This window comes from Trichechus manatus, unplaced genomic scaffold (assembly GCF_000243295.1).
Source record: "Trichechus manatus latirostris isolate Lorelei unplaced genomic scaffold, TriManLat1.0 scaffold00191, whole genome shotgun sequence".
In the NCBI taxonomy this organism is placed as follows: domain Eukaryota; kingdom Metazoa; phylum Chordata; class Mammalia; order Sirenia; family Trichechidae; genus Trichechus; species Trichechus manatus.
This window is the reverse complement of record NW_004444127.1, coordinates 2,415,154-2,436,424: the sequence shown is the minus strand read 5'-3', so window position 1 is coordinate 2,436,424 and position 21,271 is coordinate 2,415,154. Positions and strand designations below refer to the sequence as shown.

General features: G+C 52.5%; 1 protein-coding gene across 1 annotated transcript in view; it reads right to left on the bottom strand.

The window, feature by feature from the left end:
* CREB3L1 (cAMP responsive element binding protein 3 like 1) overlaps positions 1–21,268 on the bottom strand; it is a 41,224-nt gene extending 19,956 nt beyond the window's left edge. Inside the window, exon 1 of the mRNA XM_004387659.1 lies at positions 21,073–21,268. Within this exon, the coding sequence (XP_004387716.1) occupies positions 21,073–21,174 (102 nt within the window). The 5' untranslated portion in view covers positions 21,175–21,268. The remainder of the gene's footprint in view (positions 1–21,072) is intronic.
* Positions 21,269–21,271: the final 3 nt, after the last annotated feature.

Here is a 21,271-nt window from a genome sequence, read left to right as displayed (position 1 = left end):
GGATTTACAGCCTTGGAAACCCTATGGGGCAGTTCTACTCTGCCCTATAGGGTTGCTATGAGTTGGAATCGACTTGATGGCAATGGGTTTGGTTTTTCTTTGGTCCCAGTCCAGAAGGGGTGGGCAGTGAGACCTTTTGCCTGGTAATAAGGCTGAGAGCTTCAAGGTTAGAAGAGCATCTTTCAGGTTGAGTAGAGGATGAGCACAAACTCTGGAGTCAGAGAGACCTGCTTTCAACAATTAGCTCCTCTAATTGCTTAGTGACTTAACCTTTCTGTGTCTCAGTTTCCTCATCTGTAAAGTGAGGGAAATAATAGTTCCTACCCTCATAGGCTTGTCATGAGGATCAAACATTTAAGTACTTAATAATACTCACCTTATAGGATTATGAGGATAAAATGAGTAAATACATATAAAACACTTAGAACAATGCCTAGTATGTCGTGACCCATTACTGTCAATTCTGACTCATAGTGACTCTATTGGACAGAGTAGAACTTTCCCTTGGAGCAGCTGATGGGTTCAAATCACAGACCTTTCGGTTAGCAACTGAGCACTTAACCACTGTGCCACCAGGGCTCCTTTGTATGTAATGAGTGGTCAATAATTGTTAGCTAGTATTATCAGGAAAACCACAGCCCCTAAATCTGAGCTTGAGCTAAGCTCTGGAACCAATGCAGAAGGTGGCTTGATTTCCCCCACCCCCAAAACAAAGTGTTGTCTGAAAATCCAGCACAAAATGAGTTCAGAAACTCCATGAACTTTAGGCACTCTCCCTCCTTCTCAGTTACCAGAAATCCTCCTCCTCCTCCTCCTCCTCCATTTTGGTCATGGTTTAACCTGATGAAGTGCTTTTGCGTGCATCATGGCATTTAATTCTCACAATCACCCAATGACTAAGTGTGGTGCAGTGAGTTACTTAATATGGCCCTTCCAGCCATAGTCTTTGTGACTCCCACACACAGTGATTGGGTGGGACTATGCAAGAAAGGTGCTTGTGACATACGAATGGGGACTGGCAGCTTGCTGTTAATGCAAATAAGGTGCATGGAACACCTTGGGTGAGACCATGCAAAAAAAGTGTATGGAATACTAACAAGGGAATTGGTCAGTCTTCCATCCGCTAGGCTTAAAGGGAGACACGGAGAGAGAAAGAGGAATTATAACATGGAATACAGCGAGAGACAGGGTGCAGCAGTAGCAAGAGTGGTAGCGGTGGGTGTGAGACAGCAGGAACCAGGAGACCGGCAGGAGATGATGGTCTTGCCGACCCACGACCCACGGAGCTAGGAGCTTTGTAACGCTTGCCCGAGCATGGCAGAAGCGAGGCCCAGAGTCCGAGGGCCAGAGAGACACCTGCCTTCAGGCACAGCTGAGAAGAGGCTGTCCTCATCGAAGAACTATATCCTGAGTCATCCCTGATTCCAAACTGTACCGTTACTTCCCTAATAAATAACTGTAAATACAGTTCGTGAGTTCTGTGAGATGTTGCAGTGAATTACAGAACCCAAAGATCGGAGGGAGGGTACTGAGTGGTGAGGGAGTAGTTGATGTTAGAGATGGTGGAGTGGAAATTTGGATATTTGGGACATCTTTAACCTCAGCTTCATAGAAACCAACTTTGTGTTGATCCTCATTAAAGAAATTATTCCTTTAGTAAGGAAGGTGAGTATCTGCATTTGACAGACAGGGAAACTGAGGCCCAGGGAGCCCAGTGGTCTAAGATCACGCATCAGGGAAGCACCCTAACCCCTCACTGCCCAGTCCTTCCCCGATTGCAGCAGATATCCTGCAGTTCAGTAACTGCCTGTTTGCCAACCTGACATTCGGTAATTGCCTGAAAGCTCCCTGAGGCCCGGGGCTGTGCCTTGTTCACCTGCTGGATCCCAGCACCTGGCCCATGATAAAAAAATAACCTAGTTGCTGTTGAGTCAATTTTGACTCATGGCGATCCCATAGGTGTCAAGTAGAACTGTGCTCCATAGGGCTTTCAATGGATGATTTTTTGGAAGTAGATTGCCAGGCCTTTCTTCTGAGACACCTCTGGGTGGACTTGAACCTCCAACCTTTTTGTTAGCAGCCGAGCACATTTGCACCATTTGCACCACCGTGGGATGCCCTGGCCCATGATTTAAAAAAAAAAAAAAAAATTAAAATTAAAAATCAAACCCGTTGCCCTTAAGTGAATTCTGACTCATGATGATCCCATGTGTTACAGAGTAGAACTGCCATAGGGTTTTCTTGGCTGTAATCTTTACAGAGCTAGGAGCCCTGGTGGTGCAAGAGTTAAGTGCTTGGCTGCTAACCAACAGTTGGCTGTTTGAACCCACCCAGCAGCTCCACGGGAGAAAGATCTGGCAATCCACTCCCATAAAGACTGCAGCCTAGAAAACTCTATAGCACAGTTTTACTCTGTCACATTGGGTTACTCTGAGTCAAAAATCTTTATGGAAGCAGATTGCTAGGCCTTTCTTCCATGGTGCTGCTGGGTAGGTTTGAACTGCCAAACTTTAGTAGAGGAGCACCACCCTTTTGCGCCACCCAGAGACCCTGGCCCATGATAAACCAAAAAAACCAAACCTACTGCCGTCAAATTGATCCCAACTCATAGCGACCCCATAGGGTTTCCAAAGCTGTAAATCTCTACGGAAGCAGACTATCACATCTTTCTCCTGTGGAGCTGCTGGTGGTTTCGAACCACCGACGTTTTGGTTAGCAGTCGATCGCTTTAACCACTGTGCCACCAGGGCTTCTTTGGCCCATGATAGACAATAAATATTGGAGGGACAGGGCCTTGTACCCTAGAGGGCAATACCTTCAGTATGTCATGCCCGGGAATGCTTGGGTGAGGCAGTACAGGAGGTCAAGCTTCAGCTGAACAAGTCCAGAAGAACAACTGGACCCCAGAAGAAAGCCATTCACGTGATATAAAACCACCAACCACCCAGCTAAGGCTCTGCCAGGTCTGTGCTAGCCACACCCTCTGCAGAGCCCAGGCCAGCCCAGCAGGGGGCGCCACTTCCTTCAGCTCTCTCTCTCAGGGTCTCAAAAGCCTGGTGTGGGGCCGGTGGAGGGGGTGGTGAGGAGAGAGTGAGTCAGCTGCGAAGGTATTTCTCCAGCAGCTGCTTCTCAGGAGATAAGGGTGTGCCAAACCTCTTCCCAGGGCCTTGGAGAGGAGAGATGCTTGCTCCAATCTGGGCTGGGGTCCCTGAAGGCCTCTGCTCCAGGCAGATGAACCAGGTCCTTCTCAGAGATCCGTTTTGGGGTGTCCACCAGAACCTGCTGAGGGAGATCAGTTGACCCCACTTTGTGAGCACCCCACACCCCACCTGCTGGAAACAGCAGCTAAACCCCAGCAGGATTGAGCTTCCAGAGTTGCCGGGAGCCAAGTGGAAGGGGAGGGCGGCCAAGGGGCAGGCAGGGTGGGGGTGGAGGACACCAGGCTCTTTGGTCCTCCTTGCTCAGGGCTTTCTGTATGCTGGGCAGACCTCTGGGGGCAGTGGTGGACATGTTCCCCCTCCCCCCACCCCCTCATGTGACTACTGCAGAAGGGACTTCCCCTAGAGAGCTTTGTGCCCCTCTACTACCATCTGGAAGGAGTCCCCAGGAGGTGGTGCAAACAGTTAACATGCTCGGGTGCTAATGAAAAAGTTGGAGGTTCAAGTCCACCCATAGGCACCTTGGAAGAAAGGCCTGGCAATCTACTTCCAAAAAATCATCCATTGAAAGCCCTGTGGAGCACAGTTCTATTCCTGATACCCATGGGGTCCCGCGTAGGACTTGACTTGTGGGCAACTGGTTTTCCATCCATCTGGCGCCTGGCCTATCAGGAGCTCAGTGACTGTTGGTTTATATCATCAATTTGGAGACAGATGGGACCTGAAAAATCCCTTGGTCCATTCCCCCCTTACCCGATTTGCTATCGAAGAAGCAGAGGCCCAGAGAGGGAAAGCCGGCTACTCAAGGTCACACAGTGAGTTGGTGATGTTGTGGGAGGGGCTTCTCCACAGCTCTGCAGCTGCACAAGGCGTGTGGGCAACCTCTCCTTGTTGTCTTTGTCCCTCTTACTCACGTTCTCCCCAACCCTGGGAAGGCCACACTGGAGACCTCAGCTCCAGGCCCCACCCCTTGTCTCCTCCAACCACCCCCACCCCTCCCTCCAGTTCGCACACAAAAAGTTCAGGTTTCAGACTATCCGATGGAAATTATTGGGAGGAGGGAGTGGGGACCGTGGTATGAGGAGTCTACAAACGACAGGGAGTGGTGGGTCAACGTTCTGAGGGTTAGGGTTCCACTGGGGTGAAGGGTGCCTTTCCAAGCAACGGGGGTGGGAAGCCAGAGAAGGAAATATTATGATTTGTTTCCCTCCTCGTTAAAGACTTTTTCCTACAGTCGTGCCAAAAAAAAGCTCCTTCTCGGCAGCCACGCAGAGCCGGCGCCGACTCCATCGCTTGGAAGAGAGTTCCCGGGCTCCCCCGCTCGCAGACTCGCACACCCCTCCTCTCGGCTGCATCTCCCGCCGGAGCCAGGCCTCAGTAACCCGCCCCTGAAATTTTGAAGATGCCAAATCCTGTCGGCCCAGTACGGCCCACAAAAGGTTAACGAGACGCGCGTGGGGCCGCCCCTCGCCGGAATCCGGCTTGCTCATTGGTGGGAGCTGCAAAGCTCCTGGCAAATGGGAGGAAGCTCCGAGAAGCCGGCTGCGGCTGCTGGGAAGGGAGTGGAGGAGCGCGGGGTTAACGCGGGGGAGGTCCCCGGGTTCGCTGACGGCTCGGGCGTCCAGGAGGGAGGGTGTTAAGGTTCGGCATCAGTGTCCCCTTCTGCGTCTGGGGCAGAGCAGAGGCAGAAATGGCCCCTTTGAGGTTTCAGCTGGGCCTGGCAAGCCGTTGGTGTCCTAAGGCCCCGACCCCCGCAGCCGGAGTTGGGGGAAGTGGAGAGGGAGTGTCTCCTCTGGCGTCCTCGGTGCAAGGAGTGTGCCGGGCCCCAATTCTTAATTTCCTGCCTGGGTCTTCCAGTTTGGCCTCTTCCACTCCGCCTTGTGGAGCTACCACGGGTGCACTGGTGGGGCAGCGACCTTGGTTCTGTTCCTGGGTGGGGCGCCACCCCGGGAGCGGTAACAGGACCGCTCAGGCTCCCTTCCGTACCCGTCCCCTAGTCCCTCCACTGGGGTCAGTGCAGAGAGGGTGAAGCTGAGGTGGCTCTGCATCTATGGGGGTGGAGGAGAGAGGCAGGGCTGTGGGAGAAGGGGGTCCCCCAGACCCTGGCGCGCCACCTCCCGCAGGTCCCCAGCCCCTTGGGGCCTGCACCCCCATCCCAGGCTCCTGTCTTCCCCGGGCCCAGGCTGATTCAGTCTGTGTTTGGGGAAGGGAGGGAGGAGACCGGAGTGGGTCCAGACTGAGCTGGGCGTTGGGGGGGGGGGGGCGGCGGGGAGGATACTGAGCCCGGACATTCCTTCCGACGCTCTCGGGAGAGAAGGGAGGAGGGTCCTCTCACATTTCCCCCTTCTCCCCAGCAACAGGGCCCCCACACCCCTCCCCCCAACACTGACCCATACATTCCGGAATGGTTACTTGCCTCGTGGTCACTAGAAAATTGCTCCCATTTCAAGCTGAAGGGCCACCAGCCTGAGTCACTGCTGTACCCAGAGTGGCGAGTGGACCAAGGGAGAGCAGGGAAGCACTGAGGGGAGGGAAGGTGGCCCCCTGCGTCCCCAGTTTTCAGACAGACCCTCTCTGTTCTTAAGTGTCACCTTCCAGGCATTGGGGACCCAGGACTCCCCTTCCCAGAGCTAGACTTGCAGGCTGGCCTGTGACAGGGAAAGGGTACTGAACTCAGACTCCAGAGCCCCCAGTTCAAGGGCAAGCTCTGCTCTGGGCACGTGGCATCTCTTCAATGGACCTGATCCCCATCTGTTAAAGTCTTTGCTCCTATTGAGGCAGGGGTGGCAGAGACGGGGTGAAGTGGATCAGAAAGTGGGCTCTTTTCCTCAGCCCTGGCCTCTTTGGAGACTGGGAAGGGGTGATGCCAGCTCTCTGGGTCCCTGGAGCCAGTCCCTCCCTAAGCCTTCCTCGCAGGTCATTGGGGGGTAAGGCGAGCACATTGTTCCAGCCTCTAACCTCACTGTCAGCCCCTGTTCCCCACAGGCCCATGGAAGGCGGCTGCTGAGGTTTCATATTTTCCCCCTACTGAACTACTCACCACAGAGCCAAAGTCCAAATAAGCAGAAATGCTTCTGTGTGTATGTGTGCACATGCAGGCGTATGCTACAGGCGTATGGGCTATGGGGTTCCTTCTTAACACAGGAAAGCACCACCTCTCTGACACCACACAATGATAGCTACACACCCTTTGACACATTCAGACAATTGCATATACAGGTGCTACCGCATGCAGACACATCCTCATAGCTCACATAGGCTGATACCGTCAGGCACTAACACAAACCCAACAAGGACACACTCATGAGATGTGATCAGACACAGATTCACATGTGCATACATACATGTAGTCACATGCACACGCTTACATGAACACAAGCAACATCTCACAGCATCGCAGAACGGAAAGCTGACCTTATCAAGCCACCTGCCTGAGATGACTGAGTCATGTGATCTCCAGCGAGTGAGGTTTGGGAGTCGCAGGCTGTCCTGGGGCTGGGACAGTAAGGGCTGGGACTGGAGGAGGGGGCAAAGGGGGGACTGAGCTTTTCTGTGCTAGTGTGTGCCGGAGAAAGGGAGGGGGAAGGAAAGGGCAGGCAGCACCTTCTGTGCACGGGCTGCTTCTGTACAGAGCAGGGTCCTGGGGCGGGGGTGTGTGTTTTCTCTGCAGCCCCCAGCCCTGCCTGCCTGGCCCTCCTGTTCTCCCCTCTGGCCAAACCACAGGGCCCTTAGGCAAGTGGAGAGCTGACCACCTGTAGATTCCCAGTCAGCCCCTGGCATCTTCTGACCAGGAGGCCCCTGTGCTGTGGCCCAGTCCAGGAGTGGGCGCCAAGCACTGGGCAGGAGGAAGCGATGGCAGTGACTGCTGCCTAGGTCTGGAATTAGCTGTGATTGGCACCACTGAGGGCACAGCAGCCCACAGCCTGGCTGCTGGAGACGCTGGTCCCTAGGCAGTGGCTGGAGGATCCCATGGGGATGGCTCAGGACACTGGACACCAAGTGCCAGGGCTGACGCTGAGGGCTTTGGAGAATAAGGGCATCCAATCACATTCATTCATTCAGTATTTACTGAGCGCCTACTGTTTGCCCAGCCCTGTGGATACAGACATGAACCAGGCTCAGTTCCTGCCCTCAAATGGCTTCCTGTCTAGTGGGGTGACCACTCCATTTATGAACGTAGGTTCAAGGCCTGAACTTTGACCAAGCCCCCCCCCCCCGCCAGGCATTCTCCACTTGCATCAAGAGGATCTTCTAAAACACAAATATGACCATATCACTCCCCTGTTCAATATCCATCGATGACTCCCTACTGCCTTTAGGATAGAGTCCAAGTTCTTTAGTGTAGCTTGAAATGGCCCAGCCATGCTGCTTCTATGTCTTGACTGTGTTCAGTTCACATCTGTATCCCCAGTGCCTAGCATGGGTCCAGGCACACAGTAGGTGTTCAGATGTTTGTTGAGTGAGTGACTGATTGAATGAGTGGGTGAATAAAGGAATGTGTCAGTGAGCTAATGGACTGAGGCCCTTTTCTTTGCAGCTGAGCCTCCAGGAATGACTGTCCTGAATTCCGCTCTGATGCCAGCCGGCTCCTGCTGAAGGCAGAGTTTCCGTTTGCCTGGATTCCTTCCGTTGGCTCCTCCCTACTAGGGCTTGCTGTACCCATTCTCCAGGCTGTTCCTCCCCAAGGCCATTTCATTCTTAAACCTCAGCCAGATCAGGCGTCTGGGGACCACAGCCCCCCACTGAGTGCTGGAGGAGCCCAAGGCTCAGGCCAGCTCAAGGGAGCTGATGAACGGAGCCCCGTGGCCAGCCTGCTGGGAGCTGCTCTCCCAGCCCCTGGCCAGCTGGAAAGCCCTTGGCTGGAGCCTACCGCCCAGCTCTGGCTGGAATTCCCTTGGCCGCTTCCCTCTCCCTCCATGCACTCAGTGCTCAGTTGCTGGCTTCCTCAGCGGTCCAGGGCTGTCTGAGTTGTCCTCAGGTTTTATTTTTGGAAGGAGTTGCATTCTCTTATTTACTCTCTTCCTTTAGGGAAGGTGTGGGACCCTTGGGCTCGGCTGGGGATTAGGCTGTAACTCCAGCCCCTGGGGCCTGGACCTCTCGGGGCTCCCAGGGGGTGGGGCCTCCAAAGACTCCTGCCCCACCAGATGCTCCAAAGCTGGCTGCCTCTGCCCTCCTTCCCCCACCCAGTGTGTGACTAATGCCTGCCCCTGCCCTTCTTGAAGAGTCCCGCAATGGCCAAAAAAAATCATGACAATTTTAGAGCTGAAAGGAATTTTGGCATCATTTGGTCCATCCCCTCTTATTTGCAGAGGCAGTGTAGCTCGGTGATTTTAAGCTGGGAGGCAGACAGACCTGGTTCTAATCCTGGTTCTGCTATATACTGCCTGTGTAGCCTTAGACAAATTCCTTAACCTCTCTGAGCCTCGGTCTCAGTTATAAAATGAGGGTACTTATACCTACTCCACTGGGCTGTTGTGAGGATTAAATAAGATAACATTTGTAAAGTGCTTTATACAATGCAAGACACAAAGAAGGCTTTCATTAAATGTAGCTATTAATATTCTTGGAAACGTGGTAGCACATTGGTTAAGAGCCCAGCTGCTAAGCAAAAGGTCGGCAGTTTGAATCTACCAGCCGCTCCTTGGAAACTCTATGGGGCAGTTCTACTCTGTCCTACAGGGTCACTATGAGTTGGAATTGGCTCAACAGCACCCAGCAACAACAACATTATTATGCTTGGAATCCCTCGGTGGTGAGTGTTTAAGCCACAATATGGCACATAGTAAGAGCCCAATAACTACTAGCTATTATTATTCCCAGGAGTCCCTGTGTGGTGCAAGTAGTTATTGCGCTCAGCTGCTAACCAAAAGGTTGGAGGTTCAAGTCCATCCAGAGGTGCCTTGAAAGAAAGGCCTGGAGATATACTTCTGAAAACCTACCCATTGAAAACCATATGGAGCATAATCCTACTCTAACACACATGGGGTCACTCTGAGTCAGAATCGACTCATGGCAACTGGTTATTATTATTATTACCGATGAGGGAAACTGAGGCCCAGGGAAGGGAGCAGACTCACTCAGGTTCCCACAGCTCAGGACAAGCAGCCATTTACGGGGCCCTTCCTCTGTCTCTATCTTCCTTCCAACTCAAGTTGAGGCAGAAGAGTTGAGCAGGGAAGGGTCTAGCACCAACCCAAAGGAAGAATCTTCTTCAGTTGGGTGGGCAAAGCCATGGGTCTTCTGTGTCTGCCTCCTACTGCCGGGTGAAGCCCACCTCTGAGGAGGTGACCATTTCCTCCACTGCCCTAGAGGCCTCTTTCCTGCTCGCTCACTGAAGGCAAGGGGTCTGGAGAGGAGACCCCGCCATTCAGCCCCAAGGTGGAACCCAGGTCAGTGGGACCCCAAGGAGAGAGGGGATGCTGCATCCTGACATCACAGAGCGGAGAAGCTGGAGCCACAGCCCTGCAGGCCAGCTGGGGCCCTTCCAGCCAGTCCAGATGTCTCAGGAATGTGCTGAGCTGGGAACTACCTCGATCCTTCCCTCTCCCAACCCCTCATCTCCTCGTGCTTGCTCAAGCTCAGCCTCCACCCCACCCCCACTGCCCTTTCTCTTCCATCTCTCCCTGAGAGGGCCTGTCCACTGCACCTCTGGGCCTGGCTCCCTCTCAGTCCTCTGAAGGGGTTGCTGAAGGCAGGAGCCCTTCCCCTTCTGCAGACCCCATGGGCTGACCATGCAGAGTAGGGGGAGATGGGAGCCTGAGCTAACTGGGAGGGGAAAGTTCTGAGCAAATAGTGCCTGCCAGATCCCAAATGTGGAACTGATTTGCATCCCTGGAAGGGAAAGGGGTGAAGGCTTTGGGGCAGCTGAGGGCAGGGCTGCGCCTCCTCTCTGGGGAGGCGCAGCCCTGGGGGATGGCTGATGTGGGGGCTCTGGACATCCTGTCTCAGCTGATGGGTGAGAGGGCCAGAGAGGTGGGATGCCAGGCTGGGCTGGGCTGGGCTCAGGAGTGTTCAGATCCCTGCAAGCCCCGGGAATCAATAGGGACATGCTTTGCCTGATAGTGGAGGGTCTTGAGCTATAGGATGGGGTAAGGGAACTCTGTTAGGGTCCTGGGGTTGGGCCAGGGAGTTGGGCATGGTTCAGTGTGGAGCTCCCAGCCCTGGCCTCTAGCCCTAAAGAGGGGCAGCCTGGCCCAGAGTGCTGGGGAAGAGAGAGCTAGAAGGAAACTGGTGTTCCTGCCCAGTGTGAGAGTCACATCAGGGCATGGGGTGGAGGGCAGAGGAGAGAAGGGGCCTGGGGCCAGCTGCTGCCTTGAGTTGCCTCGGCTCAGAGTCCACAATTCTGTCTCCCCTGTGGGTGGGGGTCCCTTATCATCTAGAAACCTGACAGATGAAATCCCCTTAATGAACTCCAGAACTCCCAGCACTGAGGCAGTTCAGAGAAGCTGGGGAACACCTTGAACAGCTCAGAACTATCAATGGCTCACTCCTGCCGGCCAAACAGACTCTCAACTCCTTAGCACAGCTTTCAAGGTCTGTCATAAACTGACTCCAACTTACCACTACATCTGGAGCCCCCTCATCTTTTGCTTCCCTCCAGCCTCATTGGACTGACCATCCCCAGCTCCACAAACTGCTATGAGTTCCGTTGCCCCAGGGCCTTTGCTTATACCATTCCCTGTGTCTGGAATGCTCTTGTCCTTTATATCCCAACTTTAAGGCCAAACTCGAATACCATTTTCTCCAAGAAGCTTTCCTAGATCACTAGCTCCTCTCCCTCTCTGAACCACCACAGCACTTACAGACTGTTAGGTCATTGGTTAATAGCATAGTTTGAACTCTAATTATGTACAATGGCACTCCTTTCTAAACTTTAACTTCCCTGAGGACAGGATCTAGGAAGTATTTTATCCCTGAACCCTCTGCAGGGCCTCACACAGGGCCTAGCATATAGTATACTTAATAGTAATGACAATAATAGTAATAGCTAATATTTATGTGCCAGGCACTGTTCTGGCTCCTTACATGCAGTATCTCATTTAAACTTCAGAAGGTACGGTAGGAACTATTGTCGTTGTTAGCTGCCATCAAGTCAGGACACTGACTCATGGAACCCTATGCACAACTCAATGAAGTGCTGCCTGGTCCTGCGCCATCCCCATGATCAGTTGCAGATCAGACCGTGTGATCCACAGGGTTTTCATTGGCTGATTTTCAGAACTGGTAGATTGCCAGGCCTTTCTTCCCAGTCTTTCTCGGTCTGGAAGCTCTGCTGAAAACTGTTTAGCATCATAGCAACATGCAAGCCTCCACATAAGGGGTGGTGGCTGCACATAAGGTGCATTGGCAGGGAATCGAACCTGGGTCTCCCTCATGGACGATGAGAATTCTACCACTGAACTATGCCAATTTTATGGATAAGGAGGCTGAGGCACAGAGAAATTAAGTAGCTTGCCTAAGTTCACTCACTTAGCCAGTGGTTGAGCAAGGATTTGAACCTAAGGATCCTGATTGCAGAGTTACTGCTCTTAGGCCACCCACAACACCACTGGTTGTCGAAGGAATGACTAACTTCCTGCTACCCCAACCCAGCACTGAGTACAGGGCCAGATACAAAGAAAATATGGGCCCCCAGCCCATGCACTGGGTCCACACCAGGGCCCTGGTTTTGCTCCTTCCGTGGGCACCCCTCTCTTGCTGCCCAGAAATACAGAGCACTAAGACAGAGCCTTGGGCCTTTTGAATTTACTCAAAGAAAAGAAGCTTCCAACTGCAGAGAGGTCAGACAGACGCGAAAACAAATCCCTGTGGTCAGGGAGGAGCACAGGGATGGAGAAGGTGGGGGGTTCCTCCAAGGACTGTCCAGTGGGGGACCTTCCTTTTAGACAATGACAACAGTAATCAGAATAAAAACGGCAGCAGCAACATCGTTTAGAGAGAGTGTACTATGTGCCAAGCAATGTGCTCGGCCCTATACTAGTTGCTGTCGTGTCCATTCCAACTCACGGTGACCCTACATGTGTCGGAGAAGAACTGTGTTCCATAGGGTTTTCAGTGGCTGATTTTTTGGAAGTAGATTGCTAGGCCTGTCCTCCGAGGGGACTTAAACCTCCAACCTTTCAGTTAGCAGCCAAGCATGTTAACCGTTTGCATCACCCAGGGACTCCCAGCCCTATACAAAGGTTGAATCCTCATAAGAACCTGATGTTTTATGGTCATCTCTACTTTATGGTTGAGGAAAATAAGAGGATAAGGGACTCAAGCTCACACAAATGACAAGTGGTGAGAGCCAGGGTTTGCTCTTGCTCCCAGGTCTGTGAAGTGCTAGAGACGACCATCCATGACCACACTGCCCCACCTCAGGTCGGCTGAGCTCCCATGAGCTTGTCCAGGAATCTGCCATCTGACCTTCATCCCTGCTATCTGGTCAGGCGGGGCCTGGGAGTAGGCACCAGGTGTCAGGACTTTTCCTGTTCAGAATCTGCCCAGAGTGGGGTGGCTCTCCTCTTCCCCAAACTCACGTGTCTCTCAAAGACCAAGGTATCCAGAGCTGGGTCCATTTTTTAAGCAATGAATGTAGTGAGTACCTAGGTGTCCATTTTGCTATATAACTCATATCTATGCATTATATATATCATTTTATGTGCATAATGTATTTCATAATAAAAAAGGCCATCATGATAAAGTGAAAGGTAGATATGGGATTTAGGTTAAGATTCGTTACTTGAATAAGTAGATAAATAAAACCCATTTAAAAAAAAAGGATCATCAAAGCAGAAGTGTCGCTTTTTCCTCTATCCATTCATCTACCCATTCATGATCCATCATCCCCTCCGCATTGGACCCTTCCTTCCACCCATCCTTCCATCCACCTACCCATTCATCCTCTATCACCTCCTTTCTACTCCTTCCTTCCTTCCTCCCTCCCTCCTTCTCTCCATCCCTTCCTTCTCTTCTTTCATCTGTCTATCCAACCAATAAATAAGCATTTCCTGAGCCCTGTATGAGTCAGTCACTATAACTAGATCTAGGGAATAGACAAAAACAATTAATTGACACTCATTGCCCTCACAGGACTTTAGGTCTAGTTCAGTAAAGCCCAGAAAGGAGATTTGCCCAAGGTCACACAGCAAGTAAGGGATGGGACATTCCAGGCAGAGAGAGGACCCAGGCAGAAGCTCAGACCTGTCTGACTCTGTAGCAAGCCCTTCGATTGCTGCCTTGAACTGCCTCCTAGTCTCCGCCAGGGCCCGAAGAGCCTGCTGACTCTCCACTGCTGCTCTCAGTTTTGTTATTCTTTTGGAAGGGGAGGAGGGGCCCAGCTGCTGCTGTCCAGCTGTGATGTCGGACCACACATCCCAGCCCAGATGTGTCAGCCTCTCTGGGATGGGTGAAATGGCTTCTCGGCCAAGAGCCAAGGGCCAAGGAAGTGGCAGTGAGGGCTCTATCCCCAGAGAGTTGGAGGAGGGGGCACACTGAACCCGGCAGCAGGGAAGCCCATTATTGTTCTAGCTCTCAAGTTGTGTGTCCAGGCTATGGGGATCAGGATCTTTGGCATTCCAAGGAAACCAGTAGCTTGACGTGTTTTCTCTGTGAGTCAAGAGTTCCAGGCCATATCCTGCCCCTCTACTTCTTCTGAACCAGACACTCCCACTCCCACTTTCCTCTGAATTCTGATCAAGGGTCAAGAAGCTTCCACTTGTTCTGACTTCCCCTAGCCTGCTCAAGGGGGTTACATGGTGTTCCAGCCAGAGCAATGCTCATGGTCTTGACTTCACTCCACCCAAATCTTCATCCTCCATCCTGCCCCCTGGAGCGCAGAGACTTCCAGAAGAACAGCCTGTTCTCCAGCATCTGGAGCTTGTTTCTTGAGGGAGGTTCAGGGGCAAGCCAGGTCCCCAAGAGGGATGCTCTGGGAGGGCCTCAGTACCAGGGCTTGCAGGAGGCACCCAGTGTAGGGAGCAGAGGACACAAAGGGGGGTGTTCTTCATCCTCCCCTCTCCTGGAACAGCAGTCAGGCTAGGCCAGGCACAAACAGAACCTCCTGGGAGTCCTGGGAGGTGCAGAGAGCAAAGTCCAAGTGCCCAGGCAGGTGGGGGAGCAGCATCCTGGGTGAGGATGAGGAAAGGGTGTGGGGTAGGCTGTTGGGGCCTCTCCTCTCACAGCTCAGGCAATGTGCTGGCTCTGCCCCCAAAGCTCTAGGCATCCACAGATACTCAAAGAATAAGAGTGTGTGAGGACGAAGGCAAGGCCTCCTCTGATATCCAAGATCCCAAACTTTCCTTGCCCTGGAGAGCTTCCCCCCAGACTTCCAAAGCAGAACAAGAGTGGGAGAGAAGATTGTACCCTCCTCTCCTTAAAGGACCACCTGGCCCTTGAACAGAAAGTGAAGGTGCCCCCTCATCTCTGTTTCAGCCGCAGTCCTCCCTACTGAAATGCCTTCCAGGAACTCCCTTGCCGATGTTGTTATTGTTAGCTGCTGTCGTGTTGGCCCGCTACTCATGGTGACCCCAGGCACAATGTTCCCCCATACGATCAGTTGGAGATCAGACCATTGAGATCCATAGGGTTTTTTCCATTGGCTGATTTTCAAAAGTAGATTGCCAGGCCTTTTTTTCTAGTCCATGTTAATCTGGAAGCTCTGCTGAAATGTGTTCAGCATCATAGAAACATACAAGCCTACGCTGACAGGTGGGTGGTGGCTGCACATGAGGTGCATTGGCTGCGAATTGAACTGGATCTCCTGTATGGAAGGGGAGAATTCTACCACTGAACCACCACTGTCCCCCCTTTGCCAATAGGGATGAGGAAACTTGGGGAGGGAGGGTGCGGAGTCACCTCCTCTGGGAAACCTATCCTAACCTCCCCTCCTTGAGGCCAGTCTCCACTCCATCATGGTGCCCATCACAGTGCCGACACTGTCTCCCTGCTGTCTCCCTCCTTTGGCTGTGAGTGCCTGGAGGCAGGGTGTGGCTTCTCTATCTGGACAAGCCTGGCACCGTATAGGTGCTCCTTCAGGGTCCAGTTGTTGAAGGAATGGACATGTGCATTGAAGCAAGGGAATCCCCGGCTGGTCCAGGGAAGCCGGAGGGACCTCACAGCAGATTGGGGTGCAGACCTAATTTTTATGGGGCCTAGTACCCCCACTACCTAGTCTGGCCAGCCCCCTCAAACCCTGGGGCCCCTACTGGAATTATACGTGTCTTGAACACGAAGATCTCCTCTTCCCTTCCAGGGATTGCCCCAGTCTAAAGCATTTTTCTCTACAAGTACAGTAAGCCCTTGAAATAGAGTGAAGTTCGCTACAATGTGACTGGCACTTGGCTTCTATCCTTTGCACAGGCCCAATCTCAAACAAAGATGGGCACAACTCTTATCTCTGTGGGGTTGGTAAAGAAGTGACTGCTTGGAGCTTGTTTGGGTCTTTCTCTGTTGGGTCTGCTGCATGCAGCAAAGTTTCACGATCTATATTTTGTGTGTGTGTGGGTGTGTTCGTGACTGTACAGTCTAACTGAAAAATACTGTTTTTCTTTAATTCTGCAATAACATAACTCCACATCTTATGTGATTGAGAACTTGGGACCCAGCTTATTGCATTATGGTGGGGTTTATGGTATTGAGCACCTATTTTATGTCAAGATACTGTGCTAGGTTTATGGCAATGAACAAGACTGACATGGTCTTTGTTCTCATGGGACTTATTTTCTCATGGAGGAAATAGACAATAAGCCAATAAAATAACTGTAAACTGGGATAAGGACTATGAAGGAAATAAAAGGCATTAAGAGAATATAATACAGGTCTCACTTTTGGTGGTCAGGGAGGCTTCTCTGAAGAGATGACATCTGAGCTGAGAACAGAAGGATGAGATGGAGAGAACTGGAGGGAAAGCTTTCTACATGGAAGGAATAGCACATGCAAAAGCCCTGAGGCAGGACTAGAAAAGGCTTGGTTTAAAGCTGGGTGAGTGTGGATCCAGAAGTCCCAGAGCAATCCAAAGAAGAAGAAACTGGGGAAGGTGGAAGTCCTAGAGCCAGTGCTCAAGGTTGAAGCCTGAGCCACCAGTTCAACTCTCCTGTGGGTCAGCCAGCTCCAGACTGTCCCAGAAGAGGGGCTGCAGGGGCCTGTGCTGCAGGGTGGGGATGGCTCAAGCAATGATAACTCACTGGAAAATGTGGAGAGTCCTTTCTGAATCACAGGGCCAGCATGGGCTGCAGGGTCCTGATGGCTGGGAAGTGAGTGAACTTAAGCACCCTTCTCCCTCTTCCTTAAAAAATATGGAGTCTAGGCCCTCTTTCATTCATTTATTCATTCACCAATTGTTGGCTGAGATCCATTTTTTGTGCCAGGCACCACTGTCCTAGGTACTGGGAATATAGCAGTGAATGAGACAGATAAACTCCCTGCCCTTATATTTCAGTGGAGGAAGGAAAAAACAAAACAAAACACCCACCTGAACCAAACTTAATATTTTGGTGGAGGGGTACGGACCCAGGGAGGTCTCCCTTCCTGAGAAGGAGCCATGAGATTTGGATCACCATGTTCTCCATTGGAGCCCCTGAGTGGTACAAATGGTTAATGCACTTGACTGCTAACCAAAAGGTTGGAGGTTCAAGTCTACTCAGAGGTGCCTCAGAAGAAAGGCCTGGTGATCTACTTCCAAAAAATCAGCCATTGAAAACCCTGTGGAGTACAGTTCTACTCTGACATACGTGGGGTTGCCATGAGTTGGGGCCAACTCAAGGCCGACTTCTTTTTTTTTTTTTTTTTCTCTGTTAGTTATTTTGTAGTGGATACTACTCTGAGACCAGGGTACCCTGGCACCTCTACCTTCTTCCCTGTAGGTGAGAATTTAAACAGAAACACACATATATACGTGTCTTCCCTTTCAAGGGCTGTTAAAGGCCCACACACAGACATAGAACACCCAAACACAGATACTTCTCTAATCTCCTGAAATTCCCCAAAGGCCAGGGTTGGAGGTTGGGGGAGGGGGTTTTTCTGCTTCTCTAATTAGCTGGAATTGACTCCATGGGCAACAGGTTTGGTTTTTATTTTGAATTAGCTCAGGGGAAGCTGGGCTGGGAGCCTGGGGAGCAAGGATCAGGCTTAGACCACTCACCTCCTTCCCCTGGGCTGGTCCCTGGGTCCCTGTCATCCCACACCTGGCCTCCCAGCTGCTGGGAGGTGGATGAGTGTTCTGGGCAAACATCCTTACAGCTTCCTGCTGCTCCCCTCTGAGACAACAGAACTGCTCTTCCTCCTCCTCCTCCTCCCCACACCTCCCAGCTGGGGCTTCTCTGGGATCCAAAGCCATTTCCCTCTAGAGAAGCCAGAATTATCCCCGACTCCCCGCCTCCCGAGCCAGAGAAGGAGGCAAGAGGCTCGCAGACCTAGTGTCTCAGCTAGAGACATGACCTGTTCTCCCTCTGGCCCTATATTCCAGCTCTCTGAGCACCAGGTCCTCTCTCATACCTGTCAAAAGGCTGAAAGATCATAGGATACAATAGAAGAGGGCTCTAGAGCAGCCCTGGGTGGTGCCAATGGTTAATGTGCTTGGCTGCCAACCAAAAGGTTGGAGGTTCAAGCCTACCCAGAGGTGCTTCAGAAGAAAGCTTCTGAAAAATTAGCCACTATAAAACCCTATGGAGCTCATTTCTACTCTGACACATATAGGTTGGAATTGTCTCGATGGCAACTGTTTTGTTTCTTTTTTTTCCCTAGGACAGCCATATCAGGGTCTTTGGGAGGGATAGGAGGGAGAAGAAGCCCCCATATCTGGCAGGAAGGGCAGCTTCTGCTGAGGGGTGTTTCTGGGAATCACGTAAACAGAATTGCAACAGCATGAAGGTTATCTTCACGGAATAACAAGACAACCAAACACACCTGATGTGACTTTGCATACGAGGTCTCCGGCCCCCGTCCCTGTGAATACCTTTTTTACATAGTTATATTCAAGGAATGGGGCCCTGGTGGTACAGTGGTTAAGCGTTTGGCTGCTAACCAAAAGGTCCGCAGTTTGAATCCACCAGCAGCTCCTTGGAAACCCTATGGGGCAGTTCTACTCTGTCCTGTGGGGTCGCTGTAAGTTGGAATAGACTCGACAGTCATGGGTTTGGTTTTTGGTTTTTTTTTTGTTTGTATTCAAGGTGAGTGTACTTTTTGATTGTTTGCTTTTTGCACAGAGCAACAGAGCACAGATGTTTTCCACATGACTTTGGGGCCTTTATCTGGATTTTTAAGAAAGATAGTGAATACCCGGCTCTCCATCTTCCAGACTGAGAAGCACACAGACTCCATCCCTTCCCACCTCCTTAGCCCTGAAACATTTTTCTATCATCAGGCAGAATGAAGAGGGTGCTGGGGATGGGGTTGGTATGGGATCCCAGCTGGAAGGGACCTTAGACATTGAAATGGAAGCCCTATTTCCAAGACTCTAAAGGGGCTGCATGTCCCTTCCTACAAAACGGAAGGAAAGCGACTTGCTCAAGGTCACATAGCAACTCCTAGTTGAGTAATTCTTACCACCAGGCAAACCAAACGCATTGCCGTTGAGTCGATTCCGACTCTTAGCGACCCTATAGGACAGAGTAGAACTGCCGCACAGGGTTTCCAAGGCTGTAATCTTTACTGAAGCAGATCACTACATCTTTCTCCTGTGGAGCAGCTGGTGGGTTCGAAGCGCTGACCTTCCGGTTAGCAGCTGAGCGCTTAACCACTGAGCCACCAGAGCTCCTTCTTACCACCACCACTCATCCAGTCTCTGGGACAAGTTAATAATTATGGATTCTTACATGCCAGGCATTGTGCTAAGTCCTTCATATTCATTTTCTCACCGAATCTCTACCACAACATTATGGGGACACTTCTAATAGCCTCACTTTTCAGATGAGGAAATCAAGGCCCCGAGGAAGAAGAGTCACTTCTCTGCATTGGCCTGGCTGGACCAATCTCCAGATTCTCAGCCCAGGGTTCTCTCTGTCTCCCCTTAGATGCCCCTTCCTCTCCCTCTATCTCGCCTAGCCTTGCAGGTTCTAGGCACAGGAGGCTCCCCAGGAGGGCTTTCCCTTGCCAGATCTCCAGTGCTGGACACCACTGACTGATTTCCTGTGCTGGACTAAGGCCCAGATGAGCAGCTGGGGACGCAGGGCTGAATGGAGCTGAAGGAAGAGGCGCAGGCTGCAGAGTTCATTCAGAAGAAAGACCATCTCAAAGCTGTGGAGGGCTGGGGGAAGCTCACAGGGGGCCTATCCGGGTTGCATGACCCTCCGTGACTGCCAAGGTCTCCACGCCAACAAATCCTCTTCCTCTGACCAGTACCTCCTACCAACCCCAGGAGTGCATGGACTCCCAGCCCCTGCTGCTTTATTCCTTGGATCTCTGCCAGAACCATTCTTAGAAAGACTTGATCCAACCTTTCTCCCATTTTACAGACAAGCTGAAGCCGAGGGAGACAAGTGAGTAAGCCGGCTTAAGCTCACAGGGAGAGTCAGCAGAGCCAGGACTAGAACCTAGGTCTCCTGCTGCCAGTGCCAGCTCTCTCCCTTCTCTGCTTTGACTGAGGTGAGGGGACTTCCTCAGGGAGAAGGATGACCAGGATTTGCTACCTAATGGAGATGTGGGAGACCTCACACCCTATCCTATGCCTTCCTGACTCAGGTTCTGTCTCTTGGCCTCAGTTTCCCTACCATTAGTCTAGCAGCCTGCAACAGTTTAGGTGGAAGTCCAAGAAGCCCAGGCCTGGACTTCCTAACACTTTAAGTCTCTGTGGACTTGGTGCTTGTCTGGCCAAGTTTATCTTATTCCAAGGAGGTAGAGGCCAGCAGGGAGAGATCCCCAAGATGATCGATGATCACCAAGGCTGTGTAGGGGGGTGGGGTGGGGGACTGATGGTTCACAGAATAGGGGGCTCCCACCAGATTCCTCAAGCAGCTCTCATGTCATGGGGCAGGTCCCCCAACCCAAATATTTCTCCCTTTACTGAGCCCATGCCTCTCCTCAGGGACTTAGGGGTGAGCCTGAGAAGAAAGGGAGGGAGAGAAGAAGAGAAAGCATGAAGCCACGTTTCTTTAGGGAGAGAGGGCCCGGGGAGCAAGAGGAGAAAGACAAACCCAGAGATAAATACAGTCATGAAGATACAGGGAGAGAGACAGAGAAAGCGTAACATGAGGTGCAGAGACACAGAGCAGTGACCCAGAGACGCAGACGGAGAGAGAGGCTTCCCTCCCTCTGAGCGCCACCCTGTGCTGCCCTGACCAGTTGGGTTCCTCCACGGGGGTGGGGGGAGGATCTCAGGCCTAACTCCCTGCGGCAGGCAGCCGAGGCTGCACCTTTAAGTCTCCCGCGGCGCCGGGTCTCTGGCCCCCCGGGGCGCCGGGTCTCTGGCGCTCTGAATGCTCCGCTGTGCGCCCCCCAGCGGAGAACCAGACGCGGAGCTACCGAGGTCCTAGAGGCGGCGCAGGAAAGGACGCCGCCACTTTGCGTTCAAGCTGGTTCCAGAACCCCGGGGTGGGTGGAGGACAGCTAGATGAGGTGGTAGCGGGATTGGTGTCTCGAGCTCATATCCCGGAATCGGATGGCCCCGACGCCTCGAGGTCCCTTTGCCCTAGAAGACGAGGACTAAAACATCCATGGACCGAGCCCCCGGGAGGGGTGCGCGCTGGGGCGAGCTCCGACGCTCCGGTCCAGGCTCAGTGTCTAGGGAAGTGTCAAGGGACCTAGTTGCCAAATCTCAGCGCTCGGAGCACGTGTCCCTCCAGGAGATCCTGTACCCCTGGGCCCTCCAGGGGACTCTCCCTCGCTCCTGCCGGGTAATGTGTAGTCGGGTCCTTCCGGGGGGGGGGGGGCCAGGCACGCGGCGAAGAGGGTGCGGAGCGGCGGGAGTAGGACGCAGACCACCCGCCCCCCATCTTACCGCATTGTTGAGGAAATCCGACTCGTTCAGATCCCCCAAGTCCAGGAAGCTGTATCCTGGGAACAGCCTGTCGGCCGGGAAGGGCTCCAAAACGGCGTCCATCGCGGCGGGCTTCGGGGACCCCCTTCGGCCGGGCTCCCCTCAGTCCAGGGCGGCGGCGCGCTCCGCTCCCAGCTGGCAGGCGGCCGGGGGGCAGGTC